The 22,321-nt window shown below is 39.3% G+C and overlaps 1 protein-coding gene across 3 annotated transcripts in view; it reads left to right on the top strand.

Moving 5' to 3' along the window:
* The window catches only part of BRIP1 (BRCA1 interacting DNA helicase 1), a 274,827-nt gene that overhangs the window by 215,034 nt on the left and 37,472 nt on the right, over positions 1-22,321 (top strand). For all 3 annotated transcript variants that reach the window (XM_083173748.1, XM_083173749.1, XM_083173750.1), the window contains exons 17-18: positions 18,226-18,338; positions 21,636-21,715. In XM_083173748.1, coding sequence (XP_083029874.1) covers positions 18,226-18,338; positions 21,636-21,715 — 193 coding nt within the window. The remainder of the gene's footprint in view (positions 1-18,225; positions 18,339-21,635; positions 21,716-22,321) is intronic.

Below are 22,321 nucleotides of genomic sequence, written 5' to 3'. Positions count from 1 at the left end.
CCACCTAAACCGCAATGGCAGTGAACGTATGGAGCAGCGTTGTACCTTAAGGGAAGCTGTGTTTTTTTTTTTTTTTTATTATTATTCACTTCTGCATCTCTGAGCATGGATTGAATTTTCTCTTCAGAGTAGGATTTTTGGTTGCATTAGTTTTTAATCAAGTCACTTGTTCATAGTCCCTCAAAGCCTGTAAGAGTGAGATGAGTAGATGGGCCTGGGGTGAATGTGCTACATGATTTGTCGAACTGTAAAGCTTTCTGAGATGCCACATACTGCAGTTGACATCTCTCAAATTGTGCAGTGTTTCTAGCATTATATAAGCCTTTCATGGCCTTACTGTCAAAGGGATTACAAGTGAGAGTGCTAGGTAATGAATGGAGTAAGTGGTTTCATTGATAATATACTTTAGCGGTCAACAATACCTCTGGAATATAGCATATGTTTCTGCACAGCAAGCACTCCGCTTTTGAGATGATGGTCTGGATTAGAGGTATTGTCACACACTGCACAACATAAAATAAAAATCACCCATTTCATGGGTCAGTGAAATTAGGCATTTGAAATATTTACAGAACCAGTTAAATATAAATGGTTTGTGGGGTTTTTTTTAAATTTGATTTGTGTCATGTGCAAAAAATGCCTTTTGTAATAAAAGTTATGTTTCCATTTATGATAGCCACACATTTTGCATATCAATTTACTGACATTGATATGCGCAGCACAGATGTTGTAAAGGTTAGTATTACTGCCTCACAGCACTAAGGTCATGGGTGTGAGTCCTACCATGGTCCTAACTGTGTTTGCGTGGGTTGCTTCTGGGTACTCCGGTTTCCTCTCACATTCCAAATATATACGGGTAGGTTAATTGGCTCCCAACATAATGAACCCTAGAATGTCTGTGTGCGTGCACATGTGGTAGGGAAAAAATAGATTGTAAGCTCATCTGGGACAGGGCAGTGAATGTTCAAATACTCTGTATAGCGCTGCAGAATATGTTTGCGCTATATAAATAACTGATAATGATGATGATAATAATACTGTATTTAACAGTAATTAATTTAGAAAAATTGTCCAGCCAACCAAGTTCTTATAGACAAATATAACACACACGTTTTAAATTTACACATGATCCATACTGTACTGATTTGCTTGTTGTTAGTCTGCGCCATATATATATATACTGTATATATTCTTTTTCATATATATATCCACCATATTACAGTGTTACACTTATGATACAGCCATTATGCAGTGCTGTTGACCTGTGCATAATTCTACAAAGGGGCAGATCCAGAACAAAGGGGGGTGGGGCTATTTGTTCCTGAGAAAGTGGATGTGGCCTTGCAACAAGAGGTGTGGCCTCCAAAGGGAATGCTGGATCCATATGGTGGGTAGAGGGGGATTTATTGGAGAGGTAGAGGGTGACAGGCGAGAGAGAAGGTGATGGAGATATAGTGACACAGGGGAGAGGCAGAGGGGGACTCCAGGGAATGGTTGACAGTGGGAATAAGTGAGTAATGCCAGGGGGAGACAATTGATGAAAAAGAAGATGAAGGGCAGAGGTAGTGGGAGACACCAAAGAGAAGGTGAAAGGAACAGGTAAAGGCATTGGGTAATGCCAGGGAATGTGTGACAGTGGGAGGAATTGGGTGATGCCAAGGTGAGGTAGTCAGTGTTAGAGGATAATAGGGGGAGGCAGTGGGTGATGCCAGAGATATGTAGAGAGAGTGATGAGGAGAGGCAGTGGTTGATGCCAATGAGAGGGTAAAAGGTAGTGGGTGACGGGGAAAAGCAGTGGGTTATATACAGGGGGCACTAGGCTGGAATTATGTGTGGCTGGAGCAGGCTCCTGTAGATCCGTGTACTCTGCTTGGCTTCTTCTGCTCCTGGCTCCTGCTTAGCCACATCAGGCAGAAAGTTGCCTGAGAGTGGCTGAGCATGGGCTCTGTGAATCGCGGGAGGGGGTGTCGTGGGGGGCCGTGGGAGGGGGCGCGGGGGTGCCGTGAATCGCGGGAGGGGGGGTGACACGGGGGTGCCGTGAATCGGGTGGGGGGGTGAATTGTGGGAAGCGGGGGTCTGGGAATTGCAGGAGGGGGGGTTGTGGGGGTCCGTGAATCACGCGGGGGAGGCGTGAATCGCGGGGGGTCTGGAATCACGGGAAGGGGGGTCGGGGGGCCGCGAATTGCTGGAGGAGGATCGCGGGGGCCGCAAATCACAGGTCGCGGGGGGATGCCGTGAATCGCCGGAGGGGGGTGCGGGACAGGCCCGTGGGATGTGTCACCTGGTGGCTGTGGAGTAATGGTGGATGGTGGGCGTGTACTGTAGACCTGGCTAGGCGGGGGAGGTGATGTCAAGGGGGTGGTGGTGTGTATCATACTGGTCTTTTCCCTAGGGGGGGCGGGTTTGTGTAGAACGCTGGGCGGGAATGTTATACGCACAGGGGATGAGTGTTTTTTCCCTAGGGGGGGGCGGGTTTGTGTAGAATGCTGGGCGGGAACGCTACACACACACACACACACACACACACACACACACACAGGGGATGAGTGACAGATCTGGCTAAATATATAAGAGATTTACATCTCTTTTCTTGAAAATGCTGAAATAAAATGCTTTACTATATGTGAGGAAACGAGATGGACCTGTACTTTTTTTTTTGGGTATACTCTGCCCCTGCTATTACCTGCATTACTGTATGTATTGGAGATACAGATGGAGCGCCTCTCTTTCTTGCGGGTCCTGGTGATTCTATCGCCAACCGACAGGACCCGCAATCAGACGCCATGAGGCGCTTGCGCACCCTGTTCCGTCTGAGCCCTCCACGGCGCTACCCGCACACCCAATCTTGCCCAAATCCCTGAAATGGAGACGGGCAGGGAATGCACTCCCCACCGCCATGTTGACGGGGACGCGCGTGCGTGTGAGACTGTTTTGCATCCCCGTCAGATGGAGTGCCTCTCCATCAGCTCTCACCAATGCAGGGGATCTGGCAATTCCCAGCGCTGGCTGAGAGCGCTCCATCTGTATAAAGAACACTGCCATACTGTGTGAAGCCATAGAGGGTAACATCATGGAGAGATATATGCTAGCCCAGTGGTTCCCAAACTGTGCGCCTAGGCTCCCTGGGGTGCCTCGGGACACTTGCAGGGGTGCCACGGGATGGTGATCCAGGACCAATTCAAATTATTTATGATCAATTATTTATGGATAAAACCAATGCTGGTGGTTGCCAATCAAAAAATATGTACAATCAGAACCAAATCCTGCCCTGTAACACATAACTGTACCTAAGAAGCACATATAAACACAATCTACTTCATGTTATACATAAATTTCTTGGCCTAGGGGTGCCGTGAAACAATTCTTATACTGTAGGGTGCCATGATTCAAAAAAGATTGGGAACCCCTGTGCTAGCCCATTGTGTTAGGTTTGATAGTGTTGCTGGTAATATAGCAGAACAATGTTGACTGGTAAAGGTGCCCAATTTTGACTATCCGATTGTTGCTAACTGCACTTTAGATTTACACTATCTCACTATTTGGCCCAAGGCCCAATACATTCTACAGATGACATAGTCAAGATAGCTTAACCTGCCTATTTAGCCATGTGATACTGACACCGCTGTGCCACGCATAGGGATTGCATGTGGCTGAACACTGCTAATTTGACTAACTTGCTACGTCATTTGCATATACAGTCAAAATCGAAAACCGAAATTGCACGGTGTATGCACAGCTTTAACGTAACTGGCTAGTTTACTTAGGCACAGATATGCAGAATGATAGTGTTAAGAAGAGTATTTAGTAAGAATAAATCAAATAAGAGGCTTTTCCCACGGGTACAAGCAACAACTGATAAACCCCATCTTATAGATAGGATCTCCACCCAATGGAAAGTACCAAGATTAATATAAACAGTGGAATACAACACCTCATCTCTACAGACTTTAGTCCATTCATAGACTAGAAGAGTTCATCTCCATACGACTATTTTAAAAAGAGCTTTGAACTGGCAAGTTCTTTGAACATCATATAATATATTTTTGTATTTCATTATCAATATTTGGATGTAGATAGGAACTAATGATGTGTGAAATCACTTTGCTCAGTAGAGAAGCACCATCTGTCAACAATTGTCTTATTGAAATGTACTTTATCCAGGCACCTCATTATAAAGGAACATTATGGTGGCCCCAGTAGTAATGCTGCCTCTGTTGTTTCTTTACAGTGTTACCAAAATGCCTGTAAACTACATTTCTTAAGTACATTATTAACATTTGCATAGTTCTGACATGGTTTCTTCCTTTTTGAAGATTATTACAGTTCTAAAGGACAGCATTCCAGAAACCTCGGCAAATCTAAAACTAGTGTTCTAACACTCTTGCTTTATAATAACTTTTTATCCTGATCGGTCTTCCAATCCCAAATGCCGTTGGAGTATATGAAATCATAATTATTATTTTTTTACTGTTTTTGTGTATTTAACGGTGTCTGTTGTGAGGAACAATACAAATTTAATATGCTGATTATTTCATTAGTGCAACACATTTTCCATTTAAAATTGCATAATTTAATATCTATTAAAGTTGGCTGTGATTTATTTGGAGAAAAAAGTTTATTTGTATATAGTAGGCAATAAAACAAGGCATATTTACTCAGCTTTCAACTCAAAAGCCACCCAGTGTGTACGGCTCGGCAGTGAGCGCCGATGCACGTTCCTGCATCATCGCTGTCCACTGCCTCTCTTTTGCTGGTATAACTAGCAAATGAGAGATGGGGTGGACAGCTTTCCATAGCGTCCGGCCATGGGAAGCTATCCGACACTGCAACAATCGCTTAGACGGGCGAAAATCGCTCCGTGTGTATGCACAGAGCGATTTTCAGGCCAATGATTTTCCCCATCATCGCTGTGCATAGAGAGCTCTCTTAGCCAATCAGCGTGTTGCCCAGTGTTTTAAATAGTTTCTTCAAATTCTGCCGCCATTGCTGAGTCCCACAACCGCCAGCGCTCCTTCACAGTGCTGCACTTCGCCACCAGACCTCTTCCAGCACTTGATGTGGCATCGCACATGGCATGTGACATCGGGTGCTGGAAAAAAAACACACTGGGCACAACAAGATGCGATTGGATCATGAAAGTGTATGGGCACCATTAAATGGATTTTTTTTTTTGCAGCAGCAGAATTTGTATCAAGTAGCAGATTCCTGTAGCACATTTTAAACTGCCTTTACATTTGCCCAGTCACTAATCTTATGTACAGTAAGTAGCTTTTCTGTGAAATTGGCTACTGTTGCTGAGCTGTGTGTTTCCAGGGCTCTTTAGGGATACCGGCACTGGTGTTTTAGCTGCCGTTTCGGATGTCGGTGCTGGTATTTTGACCTCTGGCTTTGTAACTGCATTGTGTTCCAACTTTGGTCCGGATTTACGAAGCCATGTAGAAGCCTGTGAAGATTCTCTCTCTCTCTCTCTCTCTCTCTCTGATCCGTTTTGTCAAATTTTCAGAAGTAGAAATGTTTCCCATAGAAACTAATTAGTGTTTAAATAAGAATGGTTGCTCCTGGCCAACATCTTCATCACTAAAAACTATCACTTTAGTAAGTATACCCCAAAAAGGTCACTGGTGTTGACACAGGTCAGATAATACAGAAAAGATCCACAATACACAATAATGTTACTCTTAAATCAAAACATCTTCTTAACAGATGGCAGGGCCATAACTAGACCTTTTATTCTGCTTTGTGCCAATTGGGGCTACCCCCCATACATAATAAAAGGAACAGTGTGCATTGTTGGCACACAGTAAAATATTCGGGTGCTGGGAAGGGGCGTGGCCACATAATAGTACCAATTCACATTACACCACGCAGTAATACCACTTGTACACATTGTAGAACCCCTTAGACAAGACTGTTCCAGCCACTTGTACACATTGTAGAACCCCTTAGACAAGACTGTTCCATGTAGAGCCCATTACACAGACTGTGCCTGGTCCCTGTCAGCAAAACGATGGGGAGCAATGATCGGTGGCTTCCCTTCCCGTCTCCGCTTCAAGGAGATGGGCAGGGACTGGGGAAGACGGGTGGAGGGCTCTGACAGTACGGGGTGTGCAAGCATCTCATTCGCGTGCCCCCTTCTGTCAGAGGACGGCGGCTGGGGATTGGCGATAGAATAGTCAGGAGCAGCTCAAATCAGAGCTGTTCCATCTGTACATTGTTACACACTGTAATGCTCTTTACACATTATGCGGCATACCTTAATGACCATTACACATACCGCCCAACATAATGACCCTTAAGCTGTGTACACACGGGGGAAATAGGGGCTGAAATCGCTGGGAATATGGTCGCTGGCGACCATATTGCCAATGATGGGAGTGTGCCCCAGCGATAAATCGCCGGGTGTGCGCTCCCGTTTTCAGCCCCATCTTAATCGCTTAATAGCTCCTGCGACCAGCTGATTACCTCTGCGGCACCGCCGGCAGAGGTTCCCTTTCATCAGCGACCATCTCTGGTCGCTGATGAAAAGGAGGAACTAGCAATATATCCCCCCCTGTGGGTGCGGGGCTTTACATATTATGCCGCACACGTAATGGCCCCTACATATTATGCCACACACCGTAATGCCCATTACATATGAACCCAAACACCATAATGGCCCTTACACATTATGACACACACTGTAATGGCCCTTTCACAATATGCCAAACACCTTAATGGTCCTAACACATTATGCCATACACCATAATGGCCCTTAAACTTTGTCACAGACTGTAATGCCCCTTACAGCTGGTGTGTTATTCAGCATTATGGTGTTTGATATAATGTTTAATGGGCATTACAGTGTGTGGTATATGTAATGGGCATTATGGCATGTGGTATAATATGTAGTAGGTATTATGGTGTGTGGCACAATGTGTAATGGGCATTATGGTGTTTGGCGTAATGTGCATTATGGCACGTAGTATGTAGTGGGTGTGTGTGATAGGTATGTAGGTGTACAATTTTGGCATGCGCCTTCAGCTTGCACTGTCCCTATATTCAGTTTGTCTGGCTTCTAGATTTTAAAGAAATTTGTCGAGCCCTTCTGTATATAATATTTTTTTGTTAATTGAGGGGGGGGGGGGGGGGTGTTTAACAATATGGTATCTGCATGAAATCTGGACTTTCTAAGTACAACCAGGGAGACCCATTCCAGTGAATTGGTAATATTTTTTTTGATAAAGTAATAGATAAATCTGTTTACTGTAAAAAGACCTTAACCAATAAATACCAAATAATGCACATTCCATGCATGTTCCAAATGGACTTTTTCGTATACTGTTTAAGTCTGTTTTCGGCAGAATATGCCCTTCTAAACAGCATGTTTCATTTGTCTTCATTTTAGCGTTTTTTCCTACCAGTTTAGACTATAAACAAGTAATCTACAAAGTAATGCATTTGAATTAAAACAATACTTTTTTCTCCCGGACTGCTGAATGCACCCCCACAGCAAACACAGTCTCACTAGTAGGCAGTACAAATATGACCATATATTTCCAGGGTGAGAGCTAATGGTACAGTATGAATTACTCATCGAATCATTTCATTCCGAATGATAAACAGTTTGTTGACAAATGCAGGTATTTTCAGATGATATTAAACAGCAGCTTTCTCGTTCCGAACGCCTTAGCATCGTAGACACAGCCATAACAGTGGGTACAAAGATAAGTCATAGAAGGATTATTTGTATTGGTATTATTGTTTTTACTCTGCTAATTAATTTAGTGTAAGAAAAAGTCCATAATTTGCTTATAAGTTGTACATGACCAGAAATTGCCTGTGTGAGTAAGCATCCAGGTCCTGTGTATTGTAACATACTTGTCTGTGAGTGTGAATACTGATTTGAGAATCGCCTCTTAGATTTCTGTGATCTGTATTAAAGCATACAGCCTCCAGCCATATGCCTTCATGTGGTGACTGAATATCCTGGTTTGGGAGCCCAAACTTTGGAGTTTAAATACTTTTTTCCTTTACCTTTGGAGGCTGGAAGAATAAAAATGTGTGTGCCGTGGGTCTGATCGGAGCAACAATTGAATAACATCACATGTCCATTGCTATAGTCTCTCAGCAGGTCATTGGGTCTACAGCAAGTTGGTCGACACGTTAGGTCGACATGGGGATAGGTCAAGATGGTTCAAGGTCGAAATGGGTCTAGGTCGACATGGGCTTCGGTCGACAGGTCATTAGGTTGACACAAGCATCAGGTCAACAGTCAAAAGGTCAACATGGAGTTTTTCACTGTTTTTTTGAGCCGACATGTGCCGACAGGCAGTATTTCATGCCCTACTATCCACTAGAGCATGGTGGGAGAATAAAATAGTATACCGAGCGCAGCGAGGCACCATGCCCGAACCTTTGCGAGCGAAACGAGGGGATGCGGTGCATTGGAAACTGTGTCCATGTCAACTGTGTCTACATTTGAGTAAAAAAAACAGTGAAAAACCCCATGTCGACCTTTTGACTGTCGACTTATTGCTTGTGTCGACCTATTGACCTGTCTACCTAGAACCATGTCAACCTAACGGTGTCGACCAAACGCTCGTCCACCAACTTGCTGTAGACCCAACGATCCCTACCCCAGGAAACAATGGCTACAACCCCAATGTGTCCTAAATATATGTTTTTACATATTTACACAGAATGCCATGGGTTCTTAAAATATTTTCATTATTTGATATGTAGTAGTGTATGGAAACCTTCATTAAATACTTATATTATCATTTTAATTGCCACTATGTTCATTTGTTTTTCCTTCCTACAAAAAGTGTGCAACAGCTTATAGTAGATGGGCCAGATGCTGTGTGTGTGTTAGGATCATCGGTGACTGTTTGTAACTGATAGTTTTAAATGGAGATTGATGAGATAATTAGAGGCACTGTAGATATACACAGTATAGGAACTACTGAGCAATACTGCTTATCTGATTCTCTCACATCATTGATGAAATTCTACCTAGAAAGTGATGATTTCACTAGGCATCATAAATAATATACAGTTGTTTCTAAATGTAAACTACTCTAGTACTACTGCATACTGTGCAAATCTTCAGACCTTCAGTAATTTAACAGCAAATCCCTGATTATGTTTGAGCTCTGTGGAAACACTTAAGTTTTTGATGCCATTCAACTTTGATTTAAGTGAAGTAACCCACCATACAAATGTGTGTTCTATGGGCTTGCTTGCTTACTTGATATGATGAAAACACGATGGCACCTTCTAGCAGCCATTCAGTGACAGCAATGGAATTTTACTGTACTATAAAATAAATGAAAGGACAAAAGAATACATTTGTTTTGTTCTCATTATGGCCACAATACTGAGTGTTATTGAAATAATATAAAGTCCATGTAACTGTCTATGTTTACTGGTGCATACTGCCATTAATATATGTTCCAGTTAGAAGTATTTATTATTGTTCTTATAAGATGTAAGTCATTTAGGATGTTTATACTGGGTAGGATTTGGTGCAGAAACGTATACAAGCATGCAATATTTGCCTAATTACACATAAAGCAAATCATGACTAACAGGTATAATGCTGTTAGACATAAACTAATATGAAAACGGAGTGTTCTCGACCTCCTAGACAGATCAAAGTCTAACTCTGTGTGACAGCTACAAGATGGCAGAGCTTGCCACAGGCTGTCGGCTGCTTGCTAGCTAAAGCTCTTTGTCTGTAAAGCATGCCTGATAGCTAAGAGTATATTTTTAAGGATGATCAGGTAAAAGGCTGTCTTCTGACATTTTAACTAATCCCTAGCCTGTGGTTTCCTGCACATTGTGAATATTTGCTAGCAGGGGCAAGTGGCTTTTTCACATATGCAACCTGTCATTTTGAATTGGGCGTTTATTTGATGCCTGCTAATGTGAAGTTATACAATGAAATAGATTCTGATTGCATTAAAGCTGACGTGAGGTTTCTCTTTTCCTAATATACCTTTTGCCAGAAATCTAATGAATGTTTAACCTACAGCCATCAATATAGATTTAACATGCTAAAACATGATTTGTACAGGAGGTAACATCCTCTCTGCTTATTTAAGTGTAAACGTTTACATTTAATAACCTTTATTTGTCTTGTCACTCAGTAATAATTATCAGCCTTTCTAGCTCCGTGGCTGATAGGGGTTCAAAGAAAGACTTTACAATGTCTATGATAATTCTGTGAAGATTAATTTTTTTAAATGCAAAGAGATAAACATGAGTATAGCGAAGCAAATAGGTGGTCAGTTTGATTACATGGAAAGTTGTATCAATGAGGGAACATTGGCCTTAGCATGTTTTTTATTTTGATAAATTGTGTTCTACTTGTAAAGGTAAATACTTATTTTAGCTTAAAATGTACTGTATACTTTAATGTACAAAGACACTGAAGTTCAAAGGCAGGTTATCTGAAATCTTAAGAGTGACAGGACATCCAAATGTTGATTTATCGTATGTACAGTATGTATTTGCGTGTGTATCTATATATTTCTATAGATTTGTGTGTATATATATATATATATATATATGTCTATAGGTGTATGGCGGCACTCACAGATTTCAAAGAGAATAAACTTGTGCAAATTTATTTTATTCAATCTGACATGTTTCGGGCAGCGCCTGTCCTCAGGGATCAACAATATACACACTGTGCAAACATTTTAAACACTCAAAAGAACCCACCCTCAACATTGACATTATACGTGGATCAATCTCACCTGTGGCATCCATTGCCGGTGTCCACTCCACCCGTCCATCACTGTGTCGCTCCGCCGATGACGTCACCTGGAGAGCCCACCCTTCCAGCTAGCTCGATCCTGTGACGCCACCCACCATCGCTCTACGTCCTGGATAGCTTCCGGGAGCCAGGCCTCATTCTGGGTGCCACAGAGTGTGGTATCCACGGAAACAAGTGCACACTAAAAATAGAAAAAAGTGCATTAATAGGCTTCATATAAGCCATTTCAAAGGCATCTATCTTCCATTATACAGAGCAAAAAACATGTGATATACGTGACGTGAAAAATAGATAAAAATTACGCTGGTTAATGCAAGGCTAGGTCATAATGCTATTTCATCTTATGCATATAGATCAGGGAACCTCAAACTATTTTGCTCTGGGACCCTCATCAGACAATAAAAATAATTTCAGGACCCCAGCAAGTTACTGCAGAAGGTCATCACATCGCATGTGTAGTCAGCAGACAGGACATGCATGGCGCAGCAGCATTGTGGAGGCTCTAAATGATTAGAGGAGTCTAAAATAACAGACAATTCAACAGATTTTCCAGAAAAGTCATCAGACTGATGGTCAGCAACATGGAGTAGCGACCCCATGCTGAGCAGGTCGGGACCCACAGTTTGAGAACCTCTGATATAGATTAAGAAAACTATTAATAATAATAAGCATATGCACAGCATATATAGACTATATCCTAGCATGTATAGCTTCTAGCTGGACCAGTTGAAAATACGCTAAGGGATATTTAGACAATAAAAATCAAATAAAGTTTTGTAATCCATGTTGTTCATTTAACCCCCTAGGCGATATTGTATCCAATAGGAAAATCCACTTGGATTTAGCCTGAAGCAACAATCTGCCTCTGTTGCCCCCTCTAATATTCTGAGGAATGTGGTCTATAATTTAAGATCTTATGCTGGCAATACTATGCTAAAGGTGCGTAGGGTGCACTAAGTGCAGTTCCATGTTAGTGTGAGACACAGTATGTCATCCCCACACGGGATGCAAAATACAGATCAGGCATTCAGTGATTTGCTCGACGAGGTTTGTGGTATATATTCTGTCTTGCCCATGTGGGTTGCACTAGGTGGGCAAGACAGAATGCCAATTTAAGGAGCGTATGGCAAAACACCGTTCCGCCATTCGACATGCATTGAGTACAGGCATGAGCGAACAGCCGGTCGCAAGGCACTGTGCACAAAAGAAACCTAGTATTGCCAGCATAAAATTATAGACCACATTCCTCAGAATATTAGAGGGGGCAACAGAGGCAAATTGTTGGGGGTTAAATGAACAACATGGATTACAAAACTTCATTTGATTTTTATTGTCTAAATATACCTAAATATACCTTAGCATATTTTATGCTAAACCTTAGCATATTTTCCTTAGCATATACCTTAGCATATTTTCAACTGGTCCAGCTATAAGTTATAAATGCTAGGATCTAGTCTAAATATGCTGTGTATATTAATATTATCATTAAAATTATTCTTAATCTATATGCATAATATGAAATAGCATTATGACCTAGCCTTGCATTAACCAGCGTAATTTTTATCTATTTTTCATGTCACGTATATCACATGTTTTTATGCACTGTATAATGGCAGGTAGATGCCTCTGAAATGGCTTATATTAAGCCTCTTAATGCACTTTTTTATATTTGTAGTGTGCACTTGTTTCCATTGATACCACATGCTGTGGCATCCAGAATGAGGCCTGGCTCCCGGAAGCTATCCAGGGTGCAGGGCGACGGCGGGTGGCATCGGAGGATTGAGCTAGCTGGAAGGGTGGCCTCTCCAGGTGATGTCACCAGCCGAGCGACGCAGCGATGGACAGGTGGAGTGGACGCCGTCAATATATACAACAGGTGAGATTGATCCATGTATATAATGTCTATGTTGGGGGCGGGTTCTTTTGAGTGTTTAAAATGTTTGCACAGTGTGTATATTGTTGATCCCTAAATCAGATTGAATAAAATAAATTTGCACGAGTCTATTCTCTCTGAAATCTGTGAGTGCCAACCACATCCCGATCTATACTACCAAGGCTGCAAGGCTTGACTGGGAAGGCACCAGGTGTTTATTGAGCACATTCAGCGGTGGAGTGCCGGACATTCTATGTAATATAAATATATATATATATATATATATATATATATATATATATAGCAGGGAGGAGACTGAGGCACTCCAGGGTCTTGTAAAGAATGAGACAGACACAGTGGTCCGTGCGACGTTTCGGTCTTTAATGACCTTTTTCAAGCTTGAAGGAGCTTGAAAAAGGTTGTTAAACACCGAAACATCGCACGGACCACTGTGTCTGTCTCATTCTTTACAAGACCCTGGAGTGCCTCCGTCTCCTCCCTGCTGTACCTGGCATCCAGATGCCCTTGGCAGGCACCCGGGCACCGTACCGCATTACAGACTTTATGCTTCGCTGAGTGCCGATCTAACCCGTCTCCTATATATATATATATATATATATATATATATATCTCCCCAATCACCCACTTGGTACCTTGCCAGGGTCCTTGTAGAATTATTAGGCTGCACTCTTCGGACTTTTCAAAAGAAGATTATATTTAGTGTTATTATTCAAAGCATATAAGCAATATCAGGTCATTATATAAGGCTTATAAGCAATTACATAGTGCAAACAACAAATAAAAAAAATATAGAGAGAGAGAATAAAGTGGCACTCTGAGACTGTGTTGCTCATTGAAAAAACTACAAATTTAATCCATTAGGAGACCTACATTTCGGGGTTCGTCTACCGGTAATGTACAAGGTGTGTCTATTAAATTCCAGCACTGGGGCTAATACAACGGAATGAATAATAAAAAACAAACATACATTTATTAGTTCAATATTCCTGAAAATAATCACCTCCGGCACTCACACACTTTTGTGCACGGCGGTACAAATTCTGGAAACAAGCTTCGTAGTCCTCTGAAGATATGCTTCAAAGTTGAGCGGTTAAATTTTTCTTTATGTCCTCTATGTCCTGAAATTGATGCCCTTTCAGAGCAATCTTAAGTTTTGGGAACAAGTAAAAGTCAGGAGGTGACAAATCAGGACAATACGGAGGATGATTAACCTCTACGATGTCATTATTTTGACAAAAAGCGCTTCACATTAAGTGCACAGTGGGGCCTCGCCTTGTCGTGCAGTAGGAGCCAGCTGCCTTTATCCATATTCGGTCACACACAACAATTTTCAGTTAATCTCAGGTTTCACTCAGCGTTTTCCCAATTTTGAAACAAAACTTGATATTCACTCTTTGCTCCATCACCGACCGTGACACGCGCTCTAATGAACCACCTGCGTTTACCTTCTCCAAACCGGAAATGCTGACGCAATCACTGCGCATTTGTTTGTCCTACACATTTTCATTCATTAACTACACGTACAGTCCTGACGTACAGTCCTGGATTTTAATAGACACCCCTTGTATATCTGTTGATGTTTGTGTATGCGTATGTATCTATCTATATATATATATATATATATATATATCCGATTGATAGAGGCGTTATCAAATAAATTTGTCATGGACGCAGATATATATATATATACATACATATATAAACTTTGATATAGTAACAATCTGTTACTGATGATCCAAACATAAATGTGGGTTCAAACAAGTCCATGGAGCACACAATTTACTTTTCAGTGGTAAAATTAAGTGGTCTGCTGTGTACTAAATAAGTCTAGTTGTTTGTGCTGAAGCATAATCTGCTTGTGCGTCCTATTCACATTGCTTTGTGAATAAGACACATTTTAATACAGAACATTGCACAAAAAGATGCTCATCACTACCAAATCACACCTCCCTGCCTGCACATATGGGGTGTGTTGGCACGACTGCATCATCGTGTCTCCGCCACCCTTTACAGTGGCAAGAAACCAGACACTGTATAGCGGGAGGTGGGACTATGATAATGAATCACTTGTCTATTGTAGATGGGCAAGAGGGAGTGTGGGATGCCCATTTACAGTAGGTTATGCAAGTACGATTGATATATTTATATATTATATGTAGGCCCCTACAATGTGCTTAAGTACAGGGGGGATTGCAGCACCTCTAGATGATCCCCCATGTTAGTTAGGGATGAGGATGAAAGATAGAGAATTGTCAGAGGGCGCAATGGTGAAATGTAGAAAAATCACCCAAGACAATAGGACTATAATAAAATAATATTAACCCTTTGAGTGCCAACATCTCTGTGTCAGATGCGCCAAATATCTACTTAAAATGCCAACATCTTTGTGAGCGATGTGCAAAATATCGGCTAAAAATGCCAGCATCGCTCACATGTGTTATATAAATTCAAATAAAATATGTTGTTTAAAAAAAGATCATATTTCCTATATAAGGTTAATATTACAGGTCATTATGATGGTTTGCTTTCCAATTTTTACACCAATTTTGACATTCACTTGGCACTCCAAGGGTTAAGTACCACTTAGAATACAATAAACACAATGGTTCAATATTGATATTTACAATATAAATTCAATGAAAGATGAATCAAAGAATCACTAGTTTTGTAACATCAGTAGTAGTACATTTTCATAATCCTAGATGAGTACAGTGCAGATTTTATGACAATTGTTGTTGTTCACATCGATAACCACTATGCGGTTTTAAAGCGATTGTTGCTGTTCACATCAGTATTGATGTGAACAGCGACAATCGCTTAAAAACCCGTATAGTAGTTATTGATGTGAACAACGACAATTGTCATAAAATCTGCATCGTAATTATCTAATCCTCTACAATTCTGAAAATGTACTACTATTGATTTTACAGAGCTATTTATTCTTTGCTTCACCTTTTACTTATTTTTTTCTAAGTGGTACTTAATATTATATTATAATAGTCCTATCGTCTTGTGTGGTTTATCTATATTACACCAGTGCACTCTCTGATAACTCTCTCTCTTTCTCTCTCTATAGATAGATAGATATATCCTTGAGCAAAGGTGATTTAATAAGAACCTTAGTCAATTTAATTTAACCATCTAAACTGAAACATGGATATCCTTAAAACCTGGACTGTAATTGCAGAGTTTGGGGAAACTGTGATTTAATAGAATGCTTACCTACCTGAGTGTGTACATTTTGGGTTTAACACAACTAAACACAGTATTTTGTATCGCAAAGTGCTTTTATTTAATCTATGATTATCTTCATATATCTGTTCCATGACGATATGCCTGTATTCACTTCAGCCCATTGTCATGTAACACCTGTTTATATCCCTGAACATGTTAAAGTATTTTGCTGTATAAATCAGTGTAAAATATTTAAAACAGGTTGTAGCACCTGTGAGATTTTCTTCCACCTTTTACTTTAAAAGATCAGGCACCACTGTGCAAAATGTTTTTTTTTTTTTGTCTGACTCAGGCAAGGATTCCATCTACAAAATCAAATTCAATTTATTGTCTGGCTTTAAAGTTTGAATTTGTAAATTTGACAGTTCGTTTTAAAGGGCATAGGTACTGAAAATACAATTTTGTACCCCAATCCATGTTGAAAATTACCTGTCAGAAATAGTTAGGAGTCTTCTATATTTTTCCTGAAGCGTGTCCCTTCAGCTGTCATTTTAAAAAGGTTAACACTGTACAAAAGAGCAATTCCAAAGAAAAAAAAACTTTCCGGCGTGGCTTTTCGCTCAAAAGACCATAAAACTCTTGTTTGCAGATTCAAACTTTTACAGTCTGGGATTTGTGATGTTTGTCAAAACTTGTTACTGTGCCAGAGAGCATTGTTTGCTTTGTTGCTAATGGAAATGGTTATCCTGGCGATTTAATGCTGTTGCGTACCTATCCATTTTTTTCAGTTATGCTAAAGTATGTTCAGAGAGCTGAAGTCTTATCAACAAATGTATTACTATTTCATGCTGTACAATGCACCCCGGCAGTCATTAAGTAAAGAATTTTGTGCTTCTCAAAACAAAAATCTCTTTTCACTATTAAGGTGCATACTCGCGGAATGATTTGAAGCACGATGTGGGAGTTCCCGATCGATCAGAACGACAAATAGTTCAAATCATTCTGTGTATCGTTCACGATGCTTGTACCAGTCGATCATTAAGATTGGTCTATCTTTCATGCATGCAGGAAGATCATAGACCAATCTTTGCGAAGTGTTTCAAATTGTTTCGTGAGTACAAACGATGAACAATTTCTTATAATTAGTAACAATATCGGATTGTTTCCAACATTGTCCCGTGTGTATACACCATTAGTTTTCTTAATGTTCATGTTTATTTTCACTTTAGCAACTTGTAACGAGAGTTGCATATAAAACTGTATATGGGTTAAGTTGAGTGAAACTGATGTTAAACAGATAATTTTAGCCATATAGGACATTCTAACAAACTGGTACACAGAGACCAGAACAATATTTACTTAGTAAAGGAAGATATTTATATTACACTTCACAATGAATGGAGAGAAAAAAAAACATATTTTACATAACTTTTTTTTTTTTATCAAAAATGTACGTTTCATTACATGTTTTATGTGAAAATGTCCCAAAATATAATAGGGTACAAACTTCCATTTTGCTTCAAGGCTTCTGTTTTGGGTGTCTTATGTGATGACAACTTATTAGGAAATACCAGTTTACATTGTTTAATTTCACACCAAATTTGTCGCATTTTGCATCGTGAGGTCTGAGTTGGGCAATGTACAGTAACTGCTTCCTACAACTTTCATTAATTAATTATGCTGCTTGATGAAGATAAATGTAGTTCTTCTTAGGCTGGAGCCTGGTTCATTATTTATGTGGTATTTGGGCTGCTTGAGTAATACATTTAACATGTATTGTTTTTTTTGTTGTTTTAATGCATTTAATATCTAGCTTAATCTCCAGTTATATGAGCTTGAATGTATTTTCAGTGATGTCACAAACTAGATAAAGGAAATATATGTTTTGTACGACAAGTTCAATTCCAGGTGTGGCATTGTAAGAAAGTCGAGCTGTGTGTACTGTTAACATTCGGGACTCCATAGATAAAAAAAAAAAAAATCCCTTTCTTTAGATCTTATGAGTGCTAATAGAAGTACATTACCATGATGTTAAGTCTGCTTAGCTATTCCAAATAATATGAGTAACAGCTATAGCATTTTATTAATATTACGTTCCTTACAGCTGGGAAACATGCCAGTATAAACAAGCAACCCATTTGGGATTTTAACTGAAGTTTCTGCTGGTCACTTAACCCCTTGAGTATGTAAGTTATCTGTAAGGTAATGGCAGCGGGCTAATTATATTACAGAGGATTTGGAATTACAGTGAAATTTGAATGTTTGTGTATTAGTAATGTACACAGGCATTGAAACATTGTGAGTCTTGAATCATGTTATGTGATATGATATTTATATTGTGGCCCTTAAGAAAATGTTGTTACAATATTGTGTTTTGGTATGCTTTTTCATTTTTTAGGTTGAGCTAAAAAGAAAGTATAATGATCAGCACTCAAAGAGCCGAGGACTTCTGCCTGGCAGCCAGTGGTATGAGATCCAAGCCTACAGAGCCCTGAACCAAGCCTTGGGGAGGTAAGCTCTTGTGTCTTCTCCTAATTGTCATGATTATGTTATAGTTTCTACGCATCACATTTCTATCTTGTCACTGGTATATTGCATTAGCGATTATTTATCCAAAGTTTAGCAGTTCAGGGAGTAATGGCTATGCCTAATTTCTGAGAAAAATCATATGTATTAAGATCTGATTAAAATAAGAGAGCATCTGTGCTCATCGACGTAGAATATGCAACTAAATCATATAGTAACTGATTTGTAGCCTGCACATGCAATTGTTATCACTGCTGTGTAAAGGGACCATTTAAAAGCTAGTGTGTACACCAATGTCATAAGCCACCCAGTAATGTCTATGCATTGTAATATTACATAAAGCCTAGTTATTTTAACAAAACAATTACACTTACTGGCAGATTTTAATTAACTTGTATTTTGATACCACCGCTGCAAGTTTTTTGAATGGAAAAAAGAAACGCATGCCATCTTTTCATTAGGTATGCCCCTAATGCTTGGAAGTCGATCAACTGTTTTGAAAGGATTTTTCTGAATTAAACTTATTTGTGTGTGTGTCTATATATATATATATATATATATATATATATATATATATATATATATATATATATATACATACAAGTGGGAAACGGGAAACGCACACTTCCAAAAAGTAATTTGCAGGGTGCAAGGGCAGTATAATCATATATAGAGCCAAGCAGGTAAGGACAGATGTCCCCCTAAACAACAGGTCCAGCACACCCTTTTTGTTACAAAAAGGGTGTGCTGGACCTGTCATTTAGGGAGACATCTGTCCTTACATACTTGGCAATATATAGAAAGATATATATATATGTATATATATATATATACTGTGTATATATACTGTATATATATATATATATATATATATATATATATATTATAGTGCAATACTTTTTGGCATTTTTAAAAGAACAGTCAGTATTCTGAAACTTTATCCATTGTTACAGATCTTTATTCTTTAGGGAAATTGTTGGAGCACAGTTTCTAAGTGGTGACTAATTCTGTTAAAATTTCCCTATGTGCTGATGGCCTTTGTATGGCGCTGGGAAACACTTGTAGTGCCTTATAAATAAAATTTATAATAATAATGCCGCTTGCAGGATTTCATCTACCTTTATTAATGAGAGCATCTGGGCAAGTAATATTGGAGGAGTATTAAATATAAATGACATTATATCTGCCTATTTACAGTAGAAGTAGCCAAAAGTGGTCCTCAAGTTCTACCAATGGTTCACAATTTTCTAAACCACCTGGCATATTCCAAACTGACACCTTCTACAGATCTACAGGTGGTCTGGAAAATATGAACAGTTGGAAGATCTGGAGGACCGGTTTGGCCATCCCTGATACAGTATCTATCAATTTATATCTATGTATTTATCTATCCACATGACTACTAGAAATACCACAGATCACCTTACATCCTTGAATTCCATGTAATCTCCACACTGTGACATAGAGCCCTATTATATAAGCCTGTAATGAGATTAAGCTGCATTTGTTCTGTTATTCGTACATTAGTACAAGCAGGCATAGAGAACATGCTATGACCTTGCGTGAGAGCTTGTTTCAGTTTTGTCATGCCCACACTTGCAGTGTTTATTACATATATCATAAGATATTACTTATTTTCACATTGCTTGGGTTCAATATTAAATATATATTAGTGTAACTTGCCTTGGAGGAAAATAATGTTAACCATTCATGTTTACTAAATTTATATTAATTTTAAATTGTAGTGATTTTTTATTTGCTTTATAATATTGGATACCTACATTCATAACATATTTATAAGTTTGTCCTAGTATTTGTAGTAGTACCGGTCACATCTTCCTGCTGCCAGCTAATAAAGTCCAGTCTACCTAATAATACATATGCTGCAGATAATGTCACATGTAATGAAGATTGTAAATAATTAATATGCCGTTTGTAAGTTTATATATAGAGTTTTGTATGCAAAACTGATCTAATTTAATACAAACCACTTCGCTTTATTTTTTACTTAGTAGCTATTGATTATAAGCAGTGCGCTGAACTATAACGGACAGCATATTGGATTTCTCATCGTGTGTCTGCTTGGTTAAAGGCTCTTGCTGAGTTCAAAAAACATAGAAGCAGAACAATGCTTTGTGAAGCCTGCGAAATTAAAAAGAATTTAAACAAAAATAGCAGCTCTGCCTTACTCACGGTGCACTCAGCAAAACGTCACATAAAGGCCATGATCAGGAAAAGAATTTCGCTAAAGACAAGTGACCTTTTACTTGAAGATATCTTTCACCAAAATATGATATATGCTGACAGTGACAGAAAGTGGTCACATTTTGGGAGCAATATGTCTACACAGATTTATGGCAATAGAAGCAGAAAAGGCTTGAATCTGGCACTTTACTTATGATTTAGAAATGCTCTGTCATGCACGAACAGAACAACAAAGTAAACTCAAGCTGGATATTCTTTTTCTAAGTAAGAAGTAATAGTTGAAATAGTGATGAAGCACACATGGCATTGGTATACAATGGCAGCACAGTGTTACAGTACCAAACAAACTCAACATGTTTTGCACAGGTTAATCCATTCATGTTTTATTATTTATTCTTATAGGCACTTATTTGGTCTGTCTTATGAAAACGTATGAAGAAAACATATGGGTTAACTTGTATGTTTATGATTTATAGTAAGCGATAGTTTGAAATAATTAATGATATTCTACATAGACGCCTAAGAGAACTGGCAAAACAGATGGAAGTCTTGTTTTTGCGAGTTTGGCTCAGTCATACATTACGAGGCTGCATACACACTGAGAGAATATATTTGTATAAGGCAAACAGATTTCGCAAATCCTTCCTTTTTTTTTTAGTTTTCTTTATTGGGGTAAAATCATTCTCACACACAGTTTGTTTATCAGTCGATTGCAAATGCAGTGTTCCTAAAAACGGAAGGTAGTTATATACACAGATAAAATATATAGGTCTGTCTGTCGCATTGTGGAGTACTGTAAGATTATGCTAAATTATAGCCATAGACAGCAAGACACATCGTAAACTGACCTGCCATCAAATATTGGTAAATGCTACAGGAATAAACAGATATCCGTGTAGCTTTAATGCACATTTTATAATTAACATCACTAAATTCTATAGCAAACTGTTTGCTATTAGCCAATATATAAAGCATAATGATAAGTATTCCTGTAATAGTTTACGGATTATCTGTAAATAATCAATAGTTTTCAGTCAGTCAATTTATTTAATTTTGCTTATTTTTTTTTATTAACAGGTGCATACGTCATAAGAATGATTGGGGTGCCCTCATTTTAGTTGATGACCGTTTCAGGAATAATCCTAAATATATTAATGGTAAGAATACAATGTCTGAACAGACATTTTGTTTTCATTTCCTTTTGCTATTAGGATTGGTGAATCTGAAATAATTGTTATGCATTGGTAGCAAGGGTAAATGTGAAATCTTGTGGTTCTGAATGTAGCAAGTGTGCAAAAATAAATCGAATGACTTTGTATGTAAAGACCCCATACTGTATGCAATTCACATGTGATTTGGGCTCTTTACCTGCGATTGCGGCAATCAATCACGGGAAAAGATCCCAAAATGTATGTGAATGACCACAGATGTGATGCGTGGTAGGTGTGCATCGCAGCGGAGCCTTACGTCACACTTAAGTCTCTTGAGTTGCTTCTGAGCTGGGCCAGCTTGGCAGGGACCACATGTGATATATTGCATACAATCCTTTCACCCAGGAAAGGATTTCTTTCCGGGTGGCTTAAGGGGTGATTGCAGGCAACTTCTCTGAGGGGACAAGTCGCCTGTGCAAATGCGTGCAAATATAAGTAGTAGGTCCTCTATGTAATTAGAAATGTATGTAAGAGTGCTGAATGTGTACATCTAGTGGCACTAAGTATAAGAAGAGTGAATACTGTACATGAATGATATTGGCGGTCCTGCCA

This window comes from Crinia signifera, chromosome 2 (assembly GCF_055691185.1).
Source record: "Crinia signifera chromosome 2, ASM5569118v1, whole genome shotgun sequence".
NCBI lineage: Eukaryota > Metazoa > Chordata > Amphibia > Anura > Myobatrachidae > Crinia > Crinia signifera.
The sequence above is the reverse complement of the archived record's forward strand: the minus strand, read 5'-3'. Positions and strand labels throughout refer to the sequence as shown.